Genomic DNA, 25779 nt, shown 5'->3' with positions numbered 1-25779 from the left:
GTCGAAATGTGTTTCTAATCACGGGTACATTGATTGTGACGTGGTTCGAGATGCGTGTCCATGACGTTGCCAATTCATTTTTAAAAAAAAAAAAGTAAGAATGAGATGAGCCTCGCCAAATAAAAGGGACAAATTGCGGGGCCCTCACAGCATATATATTAAAAATACTTAGAATTCGGGACATGCCGTTTAGCAAATTTTACGGCCTTCCCCAAAACAACCATACGTTAGTTGCTTTAGGCGCGCCTTTAATAATTTAATTTCCTTAAACTCGGGTGCACATTGATGTGACCCAAATCCAAATCTCAACGGAGTCAAAGTGTGTCGACGACCACGGGTACATTGATTGTAACGTGGTTCGAGATATATTTTATAACGTTGCAATTCTTGATAAAAGTAACAGTAAATGATAAAAGCGGTTGAAAGATAAATTTGCACATAAGTTCATATTATATTTAAAATCAGACAAATAAGCCGAATATAACAGTTGAGCGACCGTGCTAGAACCACGGAACTCGGGAATGCCTAACACCTTCTCCCGGGTTAACAGAATTCCTTATCTAGATTTCTGGTACGCAGACTGTAATATAGAGTCATTATTTTCCTCGATTCGGGATTAAAATTGGTGACTTGGGACACCCTAAATCTCCCAAGTGGCGACTCTGAAATAAACAAATAAATCCCATTTCGATTGTCCTTTAATTGGAAAAACTCCCTTGCGCCCTCGCGGGTGCGTAAAAAGGAGGTGTGACAATATCCCCCCGAGGCTGGATTTCCAATAAACCCGTAAGACCTTTTAGATATTTCTTGACCTCATCTTGCCCCTTACCACCTAAATCATCTCACCATAGCTGCAACTCGAAAGGGATTTTAGTCATTATTGAAAAAGGTTCATTTTGCATCGTGCTCATCCTGCACATTTATTAAAATAAAATTTATTTGACTCAACAAATTGGCTATTTTTAATTTTCCACAGATTAAAAGTAAGATCCGGTTCCGAACACGGCTTTTCAGCACTTCGGGAATGAAGACTTTAAAGCTGGGTGAGTCAACCGGTCAAAAATCCAAAAATGACTAAAAATAGCCGTTTACGCAAAGTCAGCCTTTCGGCGTCCCTTTCGGGAACATTCGACTATTTTTGCCAAAAAACGGCATTAGTCGATTTAGTATTGACTCTTTTCTTTCTTTCTTTTTTCTCAAATTGAAATAAAAGACCCGGTTGAAAAAACGGCCTTTCAGCGCTTCCGGGAGGAAGATTTTAAGGTTGTGCCCGCAAACCATTTAAAATGACTCAAGGTGGTTGTTCTTGCGAAAACAGCCTTCCGGTGCCCTTTTGGGGATATTCGGCTTATTTTAAGCAAGAATGGTGTCACCCGACTTATTTGTAAAAGGGAGGTTGGACCCGATGAGGGTTGCCTACGTATCCTGCACCCTGTGAGAATCAAACCGGCGTAGTTCGGGTAAATAAACTATTTTTGAAAACAAGACCCTTTTGAGTGAAACAAACTATAAAAATATTTATTTCGGCAGAGCTTCGACAGCGTTCGAGCGTTGGTTTTCTAAAACTAGGCAGTCAACTCTCTATACTGTTATTTCTCTTTTTTTCAATTTTCCTGATATTCAGAAACCGGTCAACACACATGCCCGAAACAAATAAATGCGTGGAAAACAAATAAGATGCATCAGGATGGTCTCTTTCATTTCAGGTTGCTAGTCCTAGACGGACCCAACCCCTGTGTTGAGTCCCCTAAGTCAAATGCAACATGATGCAAATAATCATTCCTACTAGAGATCCGGCATGAAGTCACGTTATTCTAGGTTCAAAGCCTAGGTATTTTTTATAGATTGTGTACTCAAGCGGACAACTCCAGTCGAGGAGGGGGCAACGTACCGGGGACCCGCGAGATCGTTCGGCTTTGTAACTTGTCCGACCTCTTTCTTATTTCAGGGTCTGACACTAACATAATAGGGAGTCTCAACCAGTAAGCACATTCCCGGAGGTAAGAAGAGAAGGGTTTCGACACATTTTATATACAGTTCAGATAATATCAAAACGGTAAAAGCATCATTTAGCACATTAGGCCCAAACATGCAAAAAAAATCACATAAAACCAAATATAACAATTTATCTAAGCTCGAATTCTTGAACCCTGAACCAGAGATTCTGGGTTGAGTCCCCAGCAGAGTCGCCAGAGCTGTCACCCCTCCTTTTTACCTGCGCCGGCGGGGGAGTAGAGGGAGTTTTTCCGATTAAAGGACAATCGAAACGGGATTTATTATTTAATTCAGAGTCGCCACTTGGGAGATTTATGGTGTCCCAAATCACCGGTTGAATCCCAAATCGAGGAAAAGATTGACTCTGTATTACCGTCCGCGAACCAGAAATCCGGATAAGGAATTCTGTTAACCCGGGAGAAGGTGTTAGGCATTCCCGAGTTTCGTGGTTCTAGCACGGTTGCTCAAATGTCATATTCAGCTTATTTATCTGATTTTAATACATGTTGAACCTATGTTCAAATTTTAACTTTTTACCGCTTTTATTATTATTATTTTTAACGAGAATTGCAACGTCGTGAGAATACATTTTGCACCACGTCACATCAATGCACCCGTCGTTATTGATACATTTCGACTCCGTTGAGATTTGGATTTGGGTCACATAAATGTGCACCCGAGTTTAAGAAAGTAAATTATTAAAAGCACGTTTAAAACAATCTAGTGTTTTATTAACTTTGAAGGAAGCCACGAAATTCGCTAAAGGGCGCGTCCCGAGGTCTAACATTTTTGAAGAAGTAGTTAAAGAGGGCCACGCAATTTGTGATTTTATTTGGCGCGGCACGCCTCGTTTATTTTAAGGACATCCTAAAGCAAGCTATTATTTTCTTTTAAATTTGTCTCTGAAGCCTAACTAATTAACTAGCATATGTGAAAGGCCCAAAATTCTTATGAATCAGTTTCAAACCAATTAAGCCCAATAACTTAGTAAGTGAAGGCAGAACATTTTCAGCAAATTGTTCATAACAGCCCAGATTTCATTTATAAAGGGTTGGACAGTTTGGGCTTTATGACGAGCCCAAAAATATGACGCTGGTTTTAATTTCGAGGCCTGCCAATGCCTTAGACCCAGATATCTTCTTAATTCAAATCGAACATTGATTCTCAGCCAATAGATCAGTCAGACCATTCAATTCATTTAAAATGTTTTTACATGGATAGTTGCTTAAGTAACCTTAATAACTAGTTAATTCCACCTAAAACTCCTCAAACAAGTTTAACCGCGGCTAGAAGTGAGACAGTTTTTCAACAGGCAAAGACTGTCTATTACTTGTGAGTTCAAAGTAGAGCAATGTGTTTTAATACTCCTAGTAAGACTAAACTAACATCACTAACCCAAAAACGTGTTCTGATCGTTAAGGTCCTAAGAGATCAAGTCTATGTCATTAATAGTGCACATATACGGTCGTATGAATCCAGCAGTCCAAGTTAAATTCAATCCTACTATGAAACTAACAAATCTAAATTGATTCACACTAATGCTGGCATTTCTTAGCTGCTCACAGCTGTTCGAATATTGAATTGCTAACTACAAGTTAAGATCTAAAGTCAACTTTTACATTTATGTTGTTGCTAATATCGACAATTAAACTAATCATCCAATACAATCATGCTAAGCTACTGAATATTAATATTCCAATACAAATTAATAGTCCAAACAGTCCAGTCTTACTTCATTACAACGAAACATACAGAAATAAAAATCAAAAGTAGTCAATTCTATAATCAAACATGCTTCATTTTCGTTCCACTTCTCAACTTTCAATGTACATTATGATGAATGCGAAAGTGTACCTGGGCTTGCAGTGAAACAAAGGAGAAGAAAGAGGTCATTAATTTCACAGCAGTAGCAATAGGAATCAGCAATAGTTTTCAACGGGTATCAGCTGCCAAAACTCAAATAGCAACAACAAACCAGTCTCAAACCAGAAATGAACTCAACATACTCAAATTTAACCCCGGAATGAATTGTAGAACAACAACAACAACAACAACAACAGATACCCAAACAGACCTGACTGTACACACTACACTCAAAATTAAACCAAAAAAAAACTTTCTGAAGCTTTGACAACACTAAACCAAACTGCCTTTCAAAAGAACTCTCAAAAGTGACCTCTGAAACTTGAAGCAGAGAATTTTAAAACTATTTATGATTCTCAGGGAGCTCGGGCTACTGGTTGAGATTTTGACAGGTTAGTTAAGGTAATGAAATAGTAAAAGCTCTCTCAACTCTCTTTAGATTTTTTTCTCTTCTCAGGTCTGCCCAAAAGAAAAGCCAGACCAGACTCAAAAGGATCCCCCCTTTAACTCTGTCCAGATCCCTATTTATACCAAACACTGACCTTGCCAGCTCCCAAGAGCACTCAGGCAGAATTCGTAAACTAATTCTGCCCATGAGCTCTTTTTCAATTCCACTAGAGTCCCTTTTTCCCATTATCCCTTGTCCTTTCCTTATTTAAATTCAAATAGGTATGGGCACCTATTTCTTAATCCATTTCTTTTAAACCTTCCCCTACCATTATGTTTTGTTCCCCATTAGCACTTAAACAATTCATTAGTTTAATGGTATTTTAGTACCCTACTGTCAGACCATTCAACTTAAACCAATTTCAAACCTTTTAAATCCTAAAATACCCTCCTAGAGTCCCTGAAATTACTGTCCTACCCAATCCCTTTTACCTCATCAGCTATAACCAATCTCCTTAATCAGATAACTAAACTGATTCCTAATTAGTCACCAAACTACAGCAGCTATAACCAATTTAATTCAATTCACTTAGCAGTTCGAACTTAGAACTCAGATTAGATCAAATGGTATCCAAATGAAGGCCAACGGGTTCAGGGCAGCACATATTGAACTAACTATATTGGGGAACCAATCATATTTAGCTCAGAAACAAATGAACTAAAATCAACTAGACGAGCATACGCTTTAATTAAATTGGAATACAAAAGAAGAAACAGCCAGAAGAGCTTTAAGGGGATTGACAGATTCAGGATAATAAATGACCAATAAATTCAGTTCAATGTGATGAACTGAATATACCAACAGGAAATTCGGACCAAGAAAAAAAAAGTCCGAAGAGAGGAGGAGGAAAATCATTGACCTAAATGACGAACTAATCAGTCAGAAATAAAACAACAACAACAAAAGAAAAGGCAAACAAAAAAGAAATACCTCAAAACTTCAGACCAATCCGTTTCAGTCTGAACTGTGTCTTGAAACTTTGAAGCCAAAACGGACCTTAATCGAGTGTTCTCTACTGAGAACACTCGACTAAAGTCGGTTAAGACCTCAAACCTTTAACCTCGTACATAGTCTGAAGCTGGTTCCTCTAGGGTTTGCCTTCGATCTGAAATTCGAAAAGCTCTAACAAGATTTGGATAGAACCTGGGTGGGAATTGGGATGGGGGTAGCTAGGTGGTTCAGTGGTGTAACTTTGGGACTGGTTGGGTAAGTTTAGGGTTTTGCTCGAATCTTCGATTGAAGATTCGAGAAGTTGTAGTATGATTCGAGGTTAAAGGGGTATAAATTTGGACTGAGGGAGTCAAAGTGGTTTAGGGGTGTGAGTTTGGTGGTCACCGACATTATTGCCGCCGGGTTTACGGCAAAGGAATTTGGTGGTGGCTAGGATTTCGAGGGGTCATCTCTGAGGGGTCTAAGAGAGACGATGGGGCGAGGGGGGTTTGGTTTGGGGGGCGGGGTATGGTTTGAAGTGTATATATATGAAGGGGCGGAATGATTCCAGGCCGCTCGATCTAATGAGATCAACGGCTTGGATCCATTCATTAATGGGAACGACGTCGCTTCACTTACCTCGAGACCGGATCGGTCTTTGGCTGGGAATGGGTCGGGGCATGGGGGTGATTTGCGGCCGTTGGATCAAATGAATGAATGGCCTGGATCGACAGGCTTGAGACGGCGTCGTTTGGTTGAGGCTGGAGACGGACCGGGTTGGGACGGGTATGGGCTGGTTTTTGGCCAGGTTTGGCTGGGCTTTGGTCTTGGGCTTGGCCAAATTGGCCCAACCAGATTTTCTCTTCTTATTCTCCTTTCCTTTTCAATTTTCTTTTATTTCCCAAAAACTAAACTTCTAAATAAAATTATAAACCAAATATAAAAAAAAATACTAATTAATTCCTAATAACATTTATCACACCAAAAAATAAAATCCCACAATTGGAGATTAAATGCTAAAATAATGCCAAGTACATATTTTGTGATTTTCATTCTCGCAAATCCAAATATGGTTCAGTTAATTCCTAAGTGCACAATTAAATCCTAAATGTGCATGCAACATATATTTTTGTATTTTTAATTAATTAAAACAAGATAAACATTCACAGACAAAAATACAAATAATTATCCAAAGATGCCACGCAAATTCTTAAAATTGTACCTAAAGGTCATTTGTTTTATTTTTTTTGATTTCTTTTGGAGTAGTTTCCGTGAAGCAAAAATCACGTGCTCACAATGGTGAAGTTGGACGCCACTACTGGATGTGTATGAACAAGTTTTATAGGGTTCCCGACGAACCCGTTTGCAGTTTTGAGGTATGGATTGATAAATCCTGTCAGTAGGAATACTACAAAGAAAAGTTACAGTATCTTCATTATTTGACCAGAAAACAATGGGAATATGAATGACAATACAAACAAGAAGTTGCAGAGTTGAAGGAGAAACTCAAAGAGGTGGAAGAAGAAAAAAAATAAACTAGAAGAAAAATTTAAGTGGTTGGAGCAGAGAATACTAGGCGGTGGTGATTAAACAATGACATGTACGTGTTGAGTGTAGTAGTGTATCTTTATGTTTCTCGTGTCATGTGTTTTCATTAGTTGTACTGAATTTAAGTTATGTTAAGTTTCTATGTTTTTGTTGTAGTGGTAAAATAAAGAAAAAATCGGGTAACAAAAATATAATACGCATATTATGTAAGCATAAAAAATTGTTGTTATTATTTACATAAAATACAAAAAAAAAACAATGAGTCCCACAGCTTTTGTGCTTCAATGCAGCAGCTGGCCTGAGGCATATCCCCTCCCGCCCGGATATACTATCATGATCATCCTCATCAAATCGCCTCTTTATATAAGGATGCACTGCAACATGATCGTCAGTTGGGCTGACATGATCGGTAGAAGGGGTTGTCGGTCCATCAGCAACCTACAAAATAATAAGTAAGCTTAGTATACAAAAATGTATATTAGTAATGTACGTGTTAAGTCAAAAATATTTTCTTATCATGGTCTCGTCGGGCTCCTGAATATAAGCATCTGTGGTGTCCTCAGCATCGCACAAAGTGGCCTCCGTGATGGGCTTAGATGAAGCCTTAATAAGAAAATAAAAATTACTTTATAATGAATCAATGAGAAAAAAAAATTAAAATTTAATAGTAATACAAACATACCTGCACCCATCGACGATGAGCCAAGACTCAATCTGTGCCCACCATCCATGTCACGGGTCGGTCGATCCTCAGCTGCAGTCGATGGGCCTGAAAGGAACTGCTCCCAATCTACGGTGAAGCTCGTGCCCGTAATCAACAATGGATCTAACGGGGTCACCTGCGATGCTGGCAGCGCCAGCTGAAGGCTGTACGATGACATGCTGCTGGGATGCTCGTCTGGCAGAGGAATGTAACTCGGCAGTTCATCTCCAACCTCCTTATTAGGTGCCTCAATGCCCCCTTGTTGGGGACCACCTCCTTGTCGGCTCCCACGACCCCGTGGGGCACCCCTGCCTCGTGGGACAACCCTACCTTGTCCCCGTCCCCTCGGGCATGTGACAAGCCTACCCCTATGGTAGTGCTCTGGCGCCACATAACCAGGGTTGTGATCTAAGCTCTCACCCTCTCTGGCTCGTTGCAGTGTCCGGGCAGCCAGCTCTGTCACCTGCTGGCCATACTCCTGCAAAGCGACCGTAGGATCACTGGCATGTTGCTGCATCTGCAGTCCCAACTGGTAGACAAAATGTAAACCAATAGCCTGCACAACATGTAAAATATAAATTACGGAACGCTATACAACAATTATAAGTAAGAATACCAAATAACATACCAGTGTCTCATGCCTCCCGATGTATGGAACGTACTGATCGCCAGCTCGATGGTTGGGGTTCCTGATGATAAGTCGGGTAACACCACGGTACCAAGGCATATAATCATGCTCAGTATCATGCAGACTCGGTAAAGGGGGGAGGGAGTCGGAATTGAAAGTACAAGAGGGGTGAATTGTAAATATTTAAACTTAATTGCTTATTAGTTGACTAATTAATCGAGTAGTCGACTAGATATAATAACTTAACAGTTATAATGACAGAAAGTAAATTGCAGAAGGTAAATTCAAGAATTAAAGACACTAGGATTTTATACTGGTTCGGATTCAATGTGAATCCTAGTCCAGTCCCATTGGGTTGCAAGGGAGTTCTCTTTTAGTAAATATGTTTCTCCGAGTACAGTTGAAGTGAATTGACAACACAGTTTCTCTAGCACTCGTTTCTTTTTGATACAATGTCTCACCAGTGTTATACTCTCCTTTTTTCTCTAACGTGTTACACAACAGATCTTAGTGAACTACAATGTTTGTTTGCAGTAGAATAAAGAGAGTGGTTTTTGGTCCGATCAAAGTATATCTGATTAGGGTTTAAGGCTGGGTATAAATACTTTGATGACGGTCGAGGCTTGACAACCCAAGAAATTTGATCCTTGGAAAGAGATTGATTCTTTCCAAGATTAAGATAGCTAGCTGTTGGTTTCCCTTCATTTCCTTCCTTCAGCAGATGTATGCAATGAAAACTTGCTCCTTGATTGTTGGTTCTTCCGAAATTAGTCGTGTACCAATCTTTACTGAATTTTCGATCTTTCGGGATGCTATCCTTGATTCGTGCCTTAGGTTAAGGCTTGCTTTATTCTCTTCATCGCAGCTGGCTGTTACTCTTTGCTGATTGGTTGGCTGATTGGATTCTTTCCTTAGTTATCCAGATTTGCGAGTCCTTTCTTTAGGCGTCCAGATTTGCTAATTGTTTTCTTTCCTTAGTCATCAGGATTGACTCCAGTGGTCTTGTAGTATCTTCTTGACTCCTTGTAATTGATGTCCTGCATATATATATTATTTGCATCATTAAAACTGAATCTAACAAGAATTAGGTCAGCTTGTCGGTCCCATGTATTGATCTGCTGCTTTAGCCATGCCAAAAATTCGTCGTCCACCCTGGTCCAATCATCCGCTGGTAATGTGTGGTCACCCAGGTGGGCGGTGTCGGTACGAGTTGCGGCCTGCCAAACAGGCGAAGTACCCGCTCGGTGGCATGATGCTCCACAATATGAAGGCAAAACAATGAGACAGAAGCGCCCCACATAAGTCGTCCGATCAAGCAATAATCAAGCAAACCAGCTATCATCGCGTCGTTCTATGGCATCCACATGAGCTATTAAGGAAAACAGAAAAAGTCAGTATACAAAACTCGTGTTTGAATCAATGACAACTAAATTTAGGTATACATTTACATGTGCGCCATCCAGCAAATCCTATATATCTCTGCACAAGGAGAGATTATGATGAGCCTCGCTCTCGCACGTATGTCCCCGTCGGAGTACCCACCTCCTAGCTAGAGGGAGAAACTCCGGTGGTACAACCGGAGCTAATGGTGGTAGAGGTGACTGAAACTGTAGAAACCGCTCCCAAACCCAAATATAACATAAAAACTTGATGTCAAATTTAATTTATATTTTTACTTGGTATGTTAAAATAAATACAGTATTCGAATATGTTGTCACCTGTAGTAGGGGCAAGAATCTAGCAACCTCACACTGGGTGCCCATGCTCGCCCAGCACATGAATTTGTACAAGTAGGCGAGAACAGCAGATCCCCAGCTGTACTGGGTAAATCATCTAGCCGCTCAAGATGATGAAGAAATCTCAAGCTGACTAGGCTTCCCGAAGTATTCGGAAACATGACCCCTCCAAACAACAGCAGTAGAAGCAACCTCATATACCGGTGAACATGATGATCCAGTATATCATCATCGATCTGAGGATGCATCTCCTCCAACCACAGTCGAATAGTCGTTAATGGAAAACAACTGGCCCTATGCAGTACAGTCTCATCCTATGACTGGAAAGCAGTGAGCCACTGGAGCGTGTCCAGGTACATACCACGTGTTATCTCTCTCATGTCGTGCGGTAGTGAAATGGCCAGTCCATCAACGGGTAGCCCATACAAACCTTCACGTGTGACGGTGGCCTCGCCAATGGGCAGGTGAAAGTGTGCGTCTCCGGCCTCCACCGCTCTATCATGGCCGTGATCAAAGACCAATCGAGCTGCAGTGGCCCGATCTCAATCATCCTGTAGAAACTAGTGTCCCGCATGCGCGCAACTACACGGGCATGGAGAACTCTGCCATGCAGAAAGTCCCACTTGTTGTCCACTCTCCTGGCACAGAGAGTCCGGGTCAGTAACTCACCCTCCCATATGTGGGCTGATCTATGGTCGCCCTGTAACGAGACGAGCTCATCGCTAAAAGGTCCGGGATGAATAAGCGGTGACTGCATATCGTCTACTATAAATTAAACAACATTAATTACATGTTAGTTTTATAATTTTATATGTTTATTTTTGGATTAAATAATTACATATTGACATTTGGGTTCCAGGCTCCATATTTGGAGCCCAGTAGCACCAATTCTTCGATGTGTTAGTTTTATTATAATTTTATATGTTTGTTTTTGGATTAAATAATTAAAATTTTATAATTAATATTGACATATGGGTTCCAGGCTCCATATTTAAAGCCCAGTAGCACTAATTCTTCGATTTGTTAGTTTTATTATAATTTTATGTGTTTGTTTTTGGATTAAATAATTAAAATTTTACAATTAAATATTGACATATGGGTTTCAGGCTCGATATTTGCAGCCCAGTAGCACCAATTCTTCGATGTGTTAGTTTTATTATAATTTTATATGTTAGTTTATGAATTAAATAATTAATTTTTATAATTAAAAATTGACATATGGGTTCCATGCTCGATATTTGTGGCCTAGTAGCACCAATTCTTTGATGTGTTAGTTTTATTATAATTTTATATGTTAGTTTTGTGAATTAAATAATTAATTTTTATAATTAAATATTGACATATGGGTTCCAGGCTCGATATATGCAACCTAGTAGCACCAATTCTTCGATATGTTAGTTTTATTATACTTTATATGTTAGTTTGTAAATTAAATAATTAAATTTTCACATATGAGTTCCAGACTCGATATTTACAGCCCAGTAGCACCAATTTATCCTAAAATCTTCTATGTGTTAGTTTTCTAATTTTATGTGTTAGTTTCATAATTTTATATGTTTGTTTGTAAATTAAATAATTAATTTTTATAATTATCCAATATTTAATTATTAATATTCATATGGATTCTAGGCTCGATATTTGCGGCCCAGTAATATCAAATATATGTTGACTATAATTGGACAAAGTTTGTGTTTGATCTATCAGTTATTTGGTGTATTTTTTAGTATACTTAAACTACAGGAAAACTACACCAAAAAGCACTACATTTTACTACGCTAAAAGGCACTACATTATACTACATTAAAAGGCATTACATTTTACTACGTTAAAAGGCATTACATTTTACTATCCTAAAAGGCACTATATTACTAGTCTTTAAGCAAAAATATAATTTAAATCAAATAAAACACAACAAATACATTGTAATCACAAAAATACATCTAAAACATTAATAGTAGTAATTTATTAACATTTTTATTAACAAATAATAACGATTTCACAATTATATTAGATTTTTTACAACATTATTATTTTAGTCCGGATAAAAATAATATACCAATTTAATCTAAAAAAAATATAAAACAACATACAACACATTCAAAAAAACTAATATGCATTTTTTATACGAGTTTTAACAAAAACTAAGTTGGAATACCTCGATTTAAGGTTTTTGAAAAGTTGAAGATTTGGCGATTTGAAGCCGAAACGAGCAACCCACAACGAAATATTGTCTTAGTTAGGATGTGGGACTGGGAATCTTTACTTTTTATGAGACGGGTGGGCTCCACACGAGGTTTTTTTGTTGTTAATGGAGGGGGGGGGGGGCATTTTTTTAAATTGAAGAAGAAGACGCTGGGCAGAAACGTGGGGAAAGGGAAGGGATATAAAAGTTTTGTATATAAAACGCGGTCCATTACCGCATTTTATATAAATCGCGGTAATGGACCGCATTTTATATAAATCGCGGTAATGGACCGCGTTTTATATACCAGTCTTTTCAGCTCCCTGTAAGTTGCGGTATATAATCGCGTTCTACATAAATCGCGATTACATACCGCGTTTTACCTTAACGATTCAAACGGTAGTTAAGGTAAAATGCGGTATTGTACCACGTTTTATATAAAAATGTATTTTTTTAACACTTAAAAACGTGTTAGATTTCGCATGCCGTTGGAGAGACAATGTGTACTTTGATGGAATTGGGGCTTGTCCAATTTTAGGGTAGGTGATTGAAAGATGTGACTGCACCTTACCTCAAGAAAGGGCTTTCAATTAAAGAAACGATATAAGTTCATTGTCAGCTATTTTATGTCCACAAAGTTCATTTAAATGGAGTTGCTTGCTTGTTCTTTCAGTTGAGATATCTAGTCTCTAATTAGCATAAAGTCTATGTCTATGGCATTAATCTTTTACATCCTACTAATTTGTTGCCTTGTTCTCTCCGGGAAGCCATCTTTTCTGTTTCGAATGTTGTTGCGCACCAACTTTCTCTACGACAATTAATGACTTTTGTCTTACCTTATTGATATTGATACTTTTTTCTGAAATGTACAAACAATAACAACATATCCAATATAGTTACACAAGTGGAGTATGAGGAGAGTAGAGTATACACCGACCTTATCACTGTCTTTATAAAACAGAAAAATTATTTCCGAAAAACCCTCAGCTCAGAAAGGGGAGAGAAGAAGGGCGAGGCTTATAAGATATAAATAATATATATAGAGGTAAAAAAACTTTCCAGAAATTAACAATGAGAGTAATTAATTTGACATGATATAACAGAAAAAAATATTTTAATTAAAATGTCATCAATCTACAAGAACACTTGGAAAAAACTTCCAACATAAATTGAACAAACGCTTATCTTTTGAAGAAGCTAAGTGCTTGGTTTGACGGAAAAAAAATTTCGGAAAATATTTCTTAAAATAAGTTATTTTCTGATATTTGAATATCGAAAAGCGCTTTCCAAAAAATATATTTTTCACCAAAAAGGAAAAATGGCCTCTTTTGTTTTATTAGTGAAAGTCATTTTTCTTCACAACTATATCATCTTTTAACTTTATATATATCATTGTTACAACTAACTAGTATACATTATTGTACTCTTTAATACTCAAAAGTTTCATGAAATCACTGCCCTATTAAATGATCTTTTTCAAAACTATTTTTCACTCGCCAAAAAATTAAAGAAAAAATATTTTTGAGGAACTAAGGTGGAAGCTGTTGAACAATAATGTTGCTAGCTCCAAATTTCCAGAAGTAGCTTGAAGTAATTAACAAAAGAAATTGTAATTTTTAAGGTTGACTGAGGAAATATCGAAAGTTAATATACTCCATAATTTAATTAAGTTGATAAATGCACCCTATGTTATATCTTAATTCCATCAACATTTAATGATAATGTGAGTGCATTTTACAACCTAATTTGTTGCTCTATAGAATCTCTCATCAATACCACGTGTTAGTATAGGTTCATGTAGTTTGGAGTATGTTTCGCCATAATTAATTAAAATTAATAAAAACAGAGAAGATCCAACTGGATTTAATCTCAGTCAAAATTCTGTCGATTCTATTTGTTTGACCAAAAAGTGTAGACTTTAGGTTAAAACTTCTATTTATGTAATGATAGATTAAACTTAGGTAATAATAATATTCCTCAACGTAGATCTATAAAATACAGACAATATGGGGTAGATTCAGTGGGAAGTTAATGATATTGCGCATTAAATATTCTCAAAACATGAGCAATAATGGAGGAATAACTAGCAGTAAATAACAATAAGTGACATTTAAGTAAATAGAAGGAATGAATCACCCGATAGTGAATGAACTAGATGTTTGTTCCTTCTGACAATGATGAATGACAGACAAATCCTAAAATGTTTGAAATATCCTTGGATCTTATGAAAAAGTGTGGAATAATATATGTAAGAATGTCAATGAAAAGGCAAAATTTGTATATCAAAAGAGAGGAAGAATCTTCTATTGAAAAGCGTTCTTATCAAATGAATATTACATATCCTATCACCTTATCTCTTTTTCTATTTATACAAGACATATCCCTAACAAATCCTAATAGTATAAGTGCAGAAAATATTCAATAGAATATTCTCCTTAATATCCTATTTCCGACATTAGCGGTTATAGTTCTATACACAATGCTCGACCACGGCCATGGTTGACATCTCGACCATTAATTTTCTGCTTCCTGGCCGACCTCGTCCGACTCTTTCCTTAATGTCGTATATACACTAAACATCCTTGGGGCAGATTTTGACCTATACAGTTAGTCCATCCGCTTATTAAGGCCGACCCCAGATGGCTTTGATAAGCGGACTCTGTTTATCGTGGTTGATATGTGATATCATACTCGCTTAACTATGGCCCATTTGGCCAACCTGCTTGATAGCTCAGGTTTACGCAAAATACTTCTTAAAGGGAAAGTCGTGACTACCGAGATGGGGTGGCACTAGAAGTAGGGTCTAAGCTTTCATGAAGCTACGACCAAAGCTAGGGCCCATTTTTCGAGGTGGGGGTACCTCGTTTCGGCGTCGACTAGTGTTTTGCTGATGTAATAGATGAGGGACTATGTACCTTTATTTTCTCGGACCAGGACTGCGCTCACAGCTACTTCGGATACGGCGAGGAAGACGAGGAGATGCTCCCCTGGTTCTCATTTTGAAAGCAATGGTAGTGATGACAAGTAAGCTTTCAATTCCTTCAGGGCTTGGGCACACTCAGAGGTCCATTGGAGGACGTTACCTTTTTTGAGTAGCCGAAGAATTTGTGGTACCTATCGGATGATCGTGAAAGGAACCTTGAAAGGGCGACGATCGGCCAATCAATATCTGAACCTATTTTTTGGTGGTTAAGTGCTCGTGTATCCCTTTGATGGCTTTGATATGGTGGGGGCTGACCTCGATACCTCGTTGTGATACTAGGAAGCCCAAGAATTTTCCTGCAGCCACACCAAATGCACACTTTTTGGTATTTAGTTTCATTCCATATTGCCTAAGTATTTCGAAGGTTTCTCTCAAGTGATCAATGTGGTCTTCTTTCCTTTTGTATTTGACCAATATGTCATCTATGTAGACTTTTATTGTTTTACCGAGTTGGTCTTTGAACATATTTGTTACTAACCTTTGGTACGTTGCTCCTACATTTTTCAGTCCGAAGGGCATGACTCTGTAGCAATACGTCCCCTGATGGATGATAAAAGTGGTTGTCTCTTGATCCTCCTCTTCCATAAGGATCTGATTATAGCCTGAGTAGGCGTCGAAAAAACTCAGCAGTTCATGCCCGGCCGTTGCATCGATGAGATAGTCGATATGAGGCAGGGGAAATGAATCTTTGAGGCACACTTTGTTCAAATCTATAAAGTCCGCGCACATTCGCCACTTTCCATTTTTCTTTTTCACCATGACCCCATTAGTGACCCGTTTGGGGTATTTCTACTCTCTGATGGAGCCGTTTTCTAATAATTTTCTAACCTCTTCGCATACTGCATCGCTGATTGCGGAGTTGAACTTACACTGGACCTGTCTCACTGGGGGTGGAGTGGGTCGACGTTCAGCTTGTGCGTGGCAATTTCCTTCGGAATACCTGGCATATCTGCATGGCTGAAAGCAAATAAGTCTATGTTAGTGGTTAAGAATTGAGAAAATTTACCTGAATATTGAAGCTTGTAGCCGATGTAAGCTTTCTTGCTGTGGTTGTTACTATCTAATTGAACGGAGTCAAGTTCTTCTATGGTTGATTCTACGGCTTCGACCGTATCGGGGTCTTTGATGATGTCCTCGTCAGACCTCGACCTAGTTGATTGCTATGCCTGTTTTTTCTCCTTCGTTTGTTGAGTGACCGTAGTATCTAGAGCGATGCAGTAGCATTCCTGGGATGTGTGTTGTTCCCCCCGTATACTGAATATTCCCCAAGAAGTTGGGAATTTGATGACTTGGTACAAGCGGGAGGGGATGGCTCTCATGGTGTGTACCCATGGTTGCCCTATTATGGCATTGTACGTTGTGTCTTGATATGGAATATGGTTTCCAGAGTGATTCCTGCGGCTAGGACGGGGAGCGTGATCTCGCTGGACGTTCGCTCAACTGCATTGTTAAAACATGTTAGCATGATGCAGCGCGACATTATCTTATCCTCGAGTTTCATTTGTGCAAGTACTCGAGGGTGGATAATGCACGTTCTGCTTCCATCGTCTACAATAATGCATCTCATATCGGTATCTAAAATTCGTAAAGTGATAAGCATGTCATCACAGTGAGGGAAAGCCAAACTGTGGGTATCCGACTTATCGAAGATGATATTTTCTTCGAGTTCGTCATACAATTCATAGGTGATTGACCGTTTGATCTTGTGGGTCGTGGTGGATTTCACACTATTGATAGAAGCATCGTCGCCGCTACCAATGATCATATGGATGGTGCGAGTAGGCGAGGGCGGTTTCGGTGGTCCTTGATGTTGTTCACGTCCTCTGGCAAAATTGGTTCGTCCTCGGTCGCTCAGCAACTCTTTGAGGTGTCACGACCCCAACCCCGGTCGTGATGGCGCCCAACACACTGCTAGGCAAGCCTGACCAACTAAAAACCCTTTCTATTTTCTTATGAAAATCATTATCAGTTAACACAGTTAAATTGCTAAATTATTCCAATAAGAGTTTAAGACAACGAGTTAAATATGCGGAAAGTCAGATGATAATACCACTACGTAGCCCATACAGATCTGGTGTCACAAGTCTCGAGCCTCTAGTACAAGTTTAACAACCTAATATATGTCCATCTAGGGAATACTAATTAATAACAAAGATAGAAGGGAGAGATCAGGGCTGCGGACGCCATGCAGCTACCTCGATGCTCCCGGATATGCGCTGCTCAACTGAAATAATCCTCACTCAGCCTCAGATGCACCTGGATCTGCATGCAAGGTGTAGGGAGTAATGTGAGTACTCCGACCCAGTGAGTAATAAGCATAAATAATGACTGAGAATAAGAAATTATGGAAAACACAGAGTAATCTACACTGCGGCAGTTTAAAAACAAGTAATATGAGAGTAATAAACCAATGGAAGCGAAATGTAGAAATACTACAACAAATAAGCAGTTAAGTGACAGACATATAAAGAGAAATCAACACATAGAACGGTACGCTATAGTACCCGCTGCGGCGTGCAGCCCGCTCCATTTATTTATCGTCAACGGCGCTCACTAGGGGTGTGCCGACTCCAGGAGGGGCCCCTTGCGGCCCAAGCGCAATATCAAGCCATCTAGTGGCATCAAATCTAGGCCCTCAGCCTCATATCAATATCAGTATAACACTGCTGACAGCCCGATCCCATAGTATGCTCACATATGGCCCTTGGCCGTACTCAGTCCAGAAATCATATAAGCTCCTCGGGCAATAGTAAAATAGTAGTTCTCAGCCCAAAACATCATTTAATATATCTTTTAGTTTCAAAAATCGAGTAAAAGTGGTTGAGTTGTAAGATAGTAGAAAATGGTACGACTGAGTTCAAGTAGTAAGTCAAACAGTGAGGAAATAGTAAATAAACTCCCCGGAGGGTTCAAAGAATTGGCAAGAAGCCCAAATATGACAATCGGTCCAAATAATGATGATAACAAATAAGCTTTAATCAAATACGCAGTAGAAGCATCACTCGGGACGGACCAAGTCACAATACCAAATAGTAAACGACCCGCGCTCATCATCAAGCGCGTGTCTCACCTCAATATAGCACTACGATGTGCAAATCCGGGGTTTCAAACCCGCAGGACATCATTTACATTCATTACTCACCTCAAGCAGGCCGAAATCCTAGCTCGCTACTCCCTTGCCTCGCAAATCAACCTCCTCGAGCGTCGAATCTGATCAAAACCACAAGTAATACGTTACAATAGGCTAAGGGAATACAACCCAATCGAAAAGACTCGAAAAATATCGAAAATCACGAAATTGGCAAAACCCGAGCCCCAGACCCACTTCTCGAAAAATCAAAAAATTGACATCGCCGGATTCCTTATCTCTCCACGAGTCTATACATATCAAATTTACCGAAATTCGAGCTCAAATGCTCCCTCAAACCCCCAAATTTCTATTTCAAAAGTCAAGCCCTAATCCTTCCCTTTTTAATCAAATTTTCATGAATTTAGATGTTGAATCTACAATTAAATGACGTTTCTAGGCCATAGGACTCAACTCCAATCGATTCCCAGTCAAAACCCTCTTTAATACTCGTCAAAAGCTCCCAAGGTTACTCAACAATGGAGGAAATGGGACTTGGTTCGCGGGTGAAATGTTTATTAAAACCCTTATGTCATCCCAGATTTTACTTTATGCGATCGCATGCAAGCCTCTGCGATCGCATAGCTCAACTTTCTCAGGCCTCCAAAATGTCCTATGCGAACGCGACCCCTTAACTGCGATCGCACTGCTTCACCAATCAAACCTACGCGATCGCATACACTACTCCGCGATCGCATTGAACAAAGTACCCATCAGAACCTCAGGTCCATTTAACACTACGCGATCGCATTACTCCTCATGCGATCGCAATGAACAACCTCCTCAACCTATGCGATCGCATACCCTATTCCGTGATCGCATTGAGCAATCAGAACGTCCTTCCCCAAACCTTCTATGCGATCGCAATTGCACTCCTGTGATCGCAGAGAACAAAAATGTTCTGCAACACTCAGTTGAAATCTGCAACTTCAAAAACCCAGATTGGTCCGATTGACCATCCGAAATCACCCCGAGGCCCCCGGGACCTCAACCAAAAGTGCCAACCCATCCTAAAACATCATTCAAACTTGTTCCAATCATCAAAACAGCACAAACAACCCCAAAACCATCAAATTACATCGGATTCAAGCCTAAATTTCTTAAAAACTTCCGAAATACGTATTTGATCAAAAACCCGACCAAAACACCTCCGAATGATCAGAAATTTTGCACACACATCCAAAATCACCTAACGAAGCTACTGCAATTCTCGGAATTCCATTCCGACCCCCGTATCAAAATTTCACCTACCAACCGGAATTCGCCAAAATACTAACTTCGCCAATTCAAGCCTAATTCCACTCCGGACCTCCAAAATCAATTCCGATCACACTCCTAAGCCATATATCAACCCCCGAAGCTAATTGAATCACCGGAAATCACATCCGAGCCCTATAACTCAATAGTCAACATCCGGTTAACCTTTCCAAAACAAGCCTTCCTTAAAGAGACTAAGTGTCTCATTTCCTATCAAAACCAATCCGATTTAACTCTACACACCGAATACCGATGACGAAACATGAAGAAGAATAAAATGGAGGAAACGGGGCAGTAACTCATGTGACGACGGGCCGGGTCGTCACATGAGGTGTCCCTGTCATAGCATGTTTATGACCTCCTGATTAGTGGGGATTTTAACCTATTATTTGCTCTCTTTTACTTGCGTTTTGGGCCTAAAAAGCGTGAAGGTATTCTCGAAAACTAATGTAATATGCTTGCTTGCAAGAATTGATCAAAATGAGCCAAAGGAGGCATAATCAACTTATAAACGAGTCAAAACTAGAACAAAAACCATGACTGGGTCAGGAGATCTGAAATGCGGACTGCACAAATATTGTGCGCCGCGAAAGCCACAATGCGGCTGCGATAACAAATATGCGGTCTGCGAAAAGGAGATTCAGAGAGTGTATTTTCAGGCCAAATGTTGGGCGAGGTCCACGCCAGAAAAGTGCGGCCGCGAAAGTCTCATCGCGCCCGCAATTGGAATTATGCGAACCGCAGTTACTGAGGTTCAGAGAGTTCACATTTCAAGTAAAAACACGGAGTGTGGTTCGCGGTAGGAATATGCGGCCACGGTAGTCTGCTACGCGACCGCGATGCAAATTACGCACCAAGCGAAATAATGCTCAACCCAGATTCGGAAGTTAAAAACACGGACCGCGGTCAGATTTACGTGGCCGCGGTGAGAATTACGCTATCGCGAAACCTACGCAGGGGCATTTTTGTCCGAAAATTTCAGCTTAGTATAAATAGATCTTTTTGATATTTTTAGGTTAAGTTATGTTTTTGCTGAACACGTGAGACGGTTGGAAATTCCATTTTTGGCAATTTTGTACTAGAATTATCTTTCAACATTAGATTTTCATCTTTTAATCTAGTATTATGAATTTTATCTTTATTTCATCTTTGATTTCTACTATTTCCATGAGTAGCTAAATCCATAGCTAGGGTTGTGACCCAACCCTAGTGTAGTATTTGATGGGTCTTGAATTTTAAGGCTTGAATGTGGATGGGTTAGTAGTATTTAGCCTAGTTCATGCTAGAACTATGGATCTAGTGGTTGCAAACACTGATTTACGCCTTTATGACTTAGTCTCTACTTGATAAAGAGGGACTCTAGGAAAACTAGGCTAACAAGGAATTAGGGTGAACTCAAGAAATTCATAGCCCCAATTAAAGGGTTAAACCTAGAGATAGTAATACCCGACTTGAGATAAAATCACTTAAACTGCATGAATACCCATTTGGACTTGAGAAAGCCAAATTGGGCAAAATCATTCAAACTACCGAGAGGTATAGAGTGAGTAACCGGGTGTGATAGCTATATTACGACCCCAATTAATCACATGATTGCCCTAGATTCTTGTCGTTAGATATCCACCTAGGTGGAAGTCACCACCCTAGTCCCTTTAAACCCTTGAAAATCAACAACAAAAATATTATACTTAGTTTCAAATATTGCATGAAATAGAATAGAAGTAGAAGTAGAAAACAAACCAAATAATTGTGGAAGTGTAATTAAGAGCAAAACCCGCATCTAGACTTGGATATAAATCTAATTCCAAATAAACTAACTCTCTGTGGATTCGATCCCGACCTAGTTGGGTAAAACTGTATCGACTATCCTCGCTACTCAATAGTAGTGTAGGCTTGGAACCAATCAATATTTGGCGCCATTGTCAGGAAGATAGACGGTTTTAGCTATATATCTGAGTATTTGTATGTTTTATTTTTCTTTCCTTCCGTTTTTCAAATTTTTGTGTTAGTTGCTTTTAGGTACCAAATGTCTCGTAACAATAAAGCCCTTGGAAATTTGCCATTGGGGGAGGAGGTAGATGATGATCATGTGGATGAGATTCAACCTGAACCTCAAGTACAAAGGAGAGGCCGACTGTCTCATGATAATACTCCAAACCCTCCCCCTCATCCAACGGTAGCACATCGGGTGTTGCCCAACGAAGGCTATGCAAGTGCAATAATCCCGCCCCGGATTAGGGCAGGAAACTTTCAAATAACCAATGTCATGCTTATACTCTTGGAACATAGGGATTTCTTCATCGGAGCTCCACACCAAAATGCCTACGTGCTGATACGTAAGCATCTCAAAGGTTTTGTTGATACGTGCTGGGGGAGCAAGCAAAATAATATCTCCGAGGATGCATTGTGGTTAAAGGCTTTTCCTATTTTCTCTAAGGGGGAAGGCTTTAGATTGGCTAGAAAGGTTACCCAACCATTCCATCACCACTTGGGATGAGTTGGCTAAGACGTTCATCGCAAAGTTCTTTTCTCCGGGACATATGGCGACGCTAAGAGATGAGATCCTTGCTTTTAAATAAGAGCCAAATAAACCGCTTCATGAGATTTGGGAAAGGTATTGGACGATGGTTAAAGAATGTTCGAATAATGATTTGACCGAAGCCATAATCCAATAAACATTCTACCGTGGCATCAACACAACAAATAGATATATGGTTAACCAACTCGCCGGGGGGAACTTCATGAATATGCCATATGCCGAAGCGTGTGAAATACTTGATGAGATGGCAGATACTTCTTTGGCGTGGAAAAGTCGAGCTAATGTGCCACAAGGTAATCCTAATGTTATTCACCTACACAAGGAGCTCCATGACCACGGCCAAGCTATAGCCGAGTTGACTACTACCATGAACCAATTGGCCAAAGCCCAGTTGCAACAAGTTCAAGGTACAAAACAAGTAAATGCCAGGAGTGAAAATGATGATCAACAAGAGAAGGCAACGAGGTCAACAAGTTCAAAACAATCCAGACCAATGTGAGCAAAGTGGTAGTGGGTACAATCAAGATAATTCATATGATGATCAAAGTGAAGAGGTTCAATATGTGAACAACTACCAAGGTCAACGGGGCAATGGTCTGAATCAACAACAGTGGAGATCATAAGGAAATTGGGGAAATCAAAGTTAACAAAGAAATTAGAATAGTGGCAAAAACAACAACCAAAGCAATTGGGGGAACACAACAATCAAAATTGGGGTAACCAAGGAAATCAAGAAAATTGGGGTGGCAATAATAATAGTAATTGGGGAGGCAACAACAATCAAGGGGGTTGGAAGGTTGGAATAACAATAACCAAGGGAATCGGGGGTCGGGCTTTCAAATGCCTCCGATGTATCAACAACCAAACAACCCGCCTCCATATCCATCACAAGGTCCTAGCTCTTCCAACAATGAGATGAGATGGATTGAGAGAATGTTTGAGAAAATAATGAAGAAAAATGCCGACTTCGGTGCCCAATTAGCTTCCCACAACACTTCTATCCGCAACTTGGAAGTCCAACTTGACCAAATTTCACAAGCTTTGAATACTCTCCCTAAGGGGGCACTACCAAGCGACATGGTAGTAAACCCGAAGGGTGGGAACAATACGGCCATGCTATGGCGATGACTACAAGAAGTGGTAGAGGTGGAGTTGCTAGTACCTCTAACCCAAGAAAGACTGTGAGTGATGATGTGTTGGTGTAAGATGATGATGAACCAAGCAATGATTTGCAAGTGAATGATGAGAATGTGAATGATGAAGTGAGGATAGACATTGATGACAACGTGGAGGAGACACAAAATAATTTGAACTCGTCTAGGGAACATGTGATAGACATACCGAAAACGGTAGTGCCCAAAGCCAAGGCTCCTTTGACAAGGCCTCCTTCACCATATCTTCAAAGGCTCGCAAAGTAGAATAATGAGAATCAGTTCAAGACACTTATTGATATGATAAAAAGTTTGTCCATAAATGTGCCTTTGGTTGAAGCACTAGAACAAATGCCGGGTTATGCCAAGTTCATGAAGAACTTGGTAACAAAGAATAGGTCAATGAACTGTGAAATGATCAAAATGATACATCAAGTGAGTGCTATTCTGCACTCTATGGCTCTAAAGTTAGAAAACCCCGGTGCCTTTACAATCCCATGCACTATTGGTAGTGCCGATTTCGCCAAAGCTTTGTGTGACTTGGGAGAAAGCATTAACTTGATGCCATACTTTGTGTTCAAGAAATTGGGGATTGGGCAACCAAGTCCCACATCCATGAGGTTGCAAATGGCGGACAGGACAATGAAGAGGCTATTGGGGATAATTGATGATGTGCTAGTTCGGGTCGACAAGTTCATACTTCCTGCGGATTTTGTGATACTTGACTGAAAGGTTGACTACAAGATGCCAATCATATTGGGGAGACCTTTCCTAGCTACAGGGAAGGCCTTAGTTGATGTGGAAGCAGGGGAGCTCACCTTCCGGGTGGGCAATGAAAAAGTTGTATTTCATGTTTGCAAGTCAATGAGGTAGCCTAATAGCAACGAAGTATGTTCATTTGTGGATCTTGTGACCAAAGTGATTGTTGAAGACACAAGTGTTGTGATTAATATGGAATACCCATTGGAAGTCGTGTTGTTAAATCATGAAGTGGATGAGAAGGAAGTCTTGGTGGAATATGTCAATGCTTTGCATGGAATGGGTTCATATATATATGAGCCCCGAAAACTTTCCTTGGATCTTGAGAACCGGAAGACTCTGCCAACAAAGCCCTCAATCGATGAGCCTCCCATATTAGAGTTGAAGCCTTTGCCTTCACACCTCAAGTATGAGTTCTTAGACCCTTGTTCCACTTTACCTATTATTCTTTCCTCATGCTTAACTAACGTGCAGGTAGATACCACCCTTGCGGTGCTCCAAAGGAGGAAGAAAGCAATATGTTGGACATTGGCAGATATTCGGGGTATAAGCCCCGCCTTTTGCATGCACAAAATCATATTGGAGGAGGATGCCAAACCCTCCGTGGAACATCAAAGAAGGTTGAATGAGGCCATGTAAGAGCTCATCAAGAAAGAGGTCATCAAATGGTTGGATGCTGGTATTGTCTACCCTATTTCTGATAGTTCATGGACTTCACCGGTACAATGTTTTCCAAAGATGGGGCATGACTGTGATTACAAATGACAACAATGAGTTGATATCTACAAGAACTGTCACCGGCTGGAGGGTATGCATGGATTATAGGAAGCTCAACAAAGTGACTCGGAAAGACCATTTTCCGCTTCCATTTCTTGATCAAATGTTGGATAGGTTAGCCGGACGTGCTTATTACTGCTTTTTGGATGGGTATTCCGGGTATAAGCAGATTCTTATTGCACCTAAAGACCAAGAGAAGACCACCTTCACTTGTTCGTATGGCACATTTGCATTCTCAAGGATGCCATTTGGTCTATATAATGCACTTGCTACTTTTCAGCAGTGTATGATGGCAATATTTACGGATATGGTGGAGGACTTCCTTCAGGTTTTCATGGATGATTTCTCTGTTGTGGGGGATTCTTTTGATGAATGTTTGGATAATATTGATAAAGTCTTGGCACGTTGTGAAGAGACTAACTTGGTGCTTAATTGGGAGAGTGACACTTTATGGTTGAGGAGGGCATTGTCCTCGGCCATAAAATCTCCAAGAATGGTATGAAGTGGATAAAGCAAAAATTAAAGTGATATCAAAACTCCCTCCTCCTACTTCTGTCAAAGGAGTGATGAGTTTTCTAGGTCACTCAGGGTTCTACCGTCGGTTTATCAAGGATTTCTGAAAGGTGGTGAACCCTTTGTGCAAGTTGTTGGAAAATGATGCAAAATTTGTGTTCAATGAAGATTGTATGAAAGCATTTGAGCTACTCAAGTATAGGTTTACTACCACTCCCATCATTACCGCACCAAATTGGAGCTTAACATTTGAGCTCATGTGTGATGCTAATGATGTGGCGGTAGGAGCGGTTGTAAGCACGTGATTTTTGACCCTCCCCGGGAATTTTTACGTTCTTAAGCTTAAATATCTAATTTAGGACTAGTATAGCTATTTTAACTATTTTACTTTATTTCGTTGCAAAAAGAAAAATTTCAAAAAATATATATAAATTTTAGTTTATGTATCTCTCATAAATTTGAAAAATACAAAAATTGTACTTTATTTTGGTACTTTATATAAATTCGAAAATTACAAAAAATATAGTTCTATCAATGTTTGCAGTCATTATAATTTTGAAAAATACAAAAATATTACGTCATATTTTTGTCTTTATTAAAGAACGAAAATTACAAAAAATAGTTTTATTAATATTCTATA

The 25779-nt window shown here is 39.6% G+C and overlaps 2 protein-coding genes across 2 annotated transcripts; both read left to right on the top strand.

The window, feature by feature from the left end:
* Positions 1 to 23390: 23390 nt before the first annotated feature.
* Positions 23391 to 23819, top strand: LOC138876177 (uncharacterized). Its single transcript, XM_070155080.1, has one exon. It carries the CDS (start codon positions 23391 to 23393, stop codon positions 23817 to 23819), a length of 429 nt encoding a protein of 142 aa, XP_070011181.1.
* Positions 23820 to 24041: 222 nt separating this feature from the next.
* LOC138876176 (uncharacterized) lies at positions 24042 to 25128 on the top strand. Its single transcript, XM_070155079.1, has 2 exons — positions 24042 to 24484; positions 24588 to 25128. Exons 1-2 carry the CDS (start codon positions 24042 to 24044, stop codon positions 25126 to 25128), a joined length of 984 nt encoding a protein of 327 aa, XP_070011180.1.
* Positions 25129 to 25779: the final 651 nt, after the last annotated feature.

Source organism: Nicotiana sylvestris, chromosome 8 (genome assembly GCF_000393655.2).
Source record: "Nicotiana sylvestris chromosome 8, ASM39365v2, whole genome shotgun sequence".
Lineage (NCBI taxonomy): Eukaryota > Viridiplantae > Streptophyta > Magnoliopsida > Solanales > Solanaceae > Nicotiana > Nicotiana sylvestris.
The sequence above is the reverse complement of the archived record's forward strand: the minus strand, read 5'-3'. Positions and strand labels throughout refer to the sequence as shown.

Coding starts and splice junctions, on each gene's coding strand:
- LOC138876177 (XM_070155080.1), top strand. CDS start 23,391: ATGATAAAAAGTTTGTCCATAAATGTGCCTTTGGTTGAAGCACTAGAA.
- LOC138876176 (XM_070155079.1), top strand. CDS start 24,042: ATGGAATACCCATTGGAAGTCGTGTTGTTAAATCATGAAGTGGATGAG. Junction 24,485..24,587: donor AGAAGGTTGAATGAGGCCAT/GTAAGAGCTCAT, acceptor TGTTTTCCAAAG/ATGGGGCATGACTGTGATTA.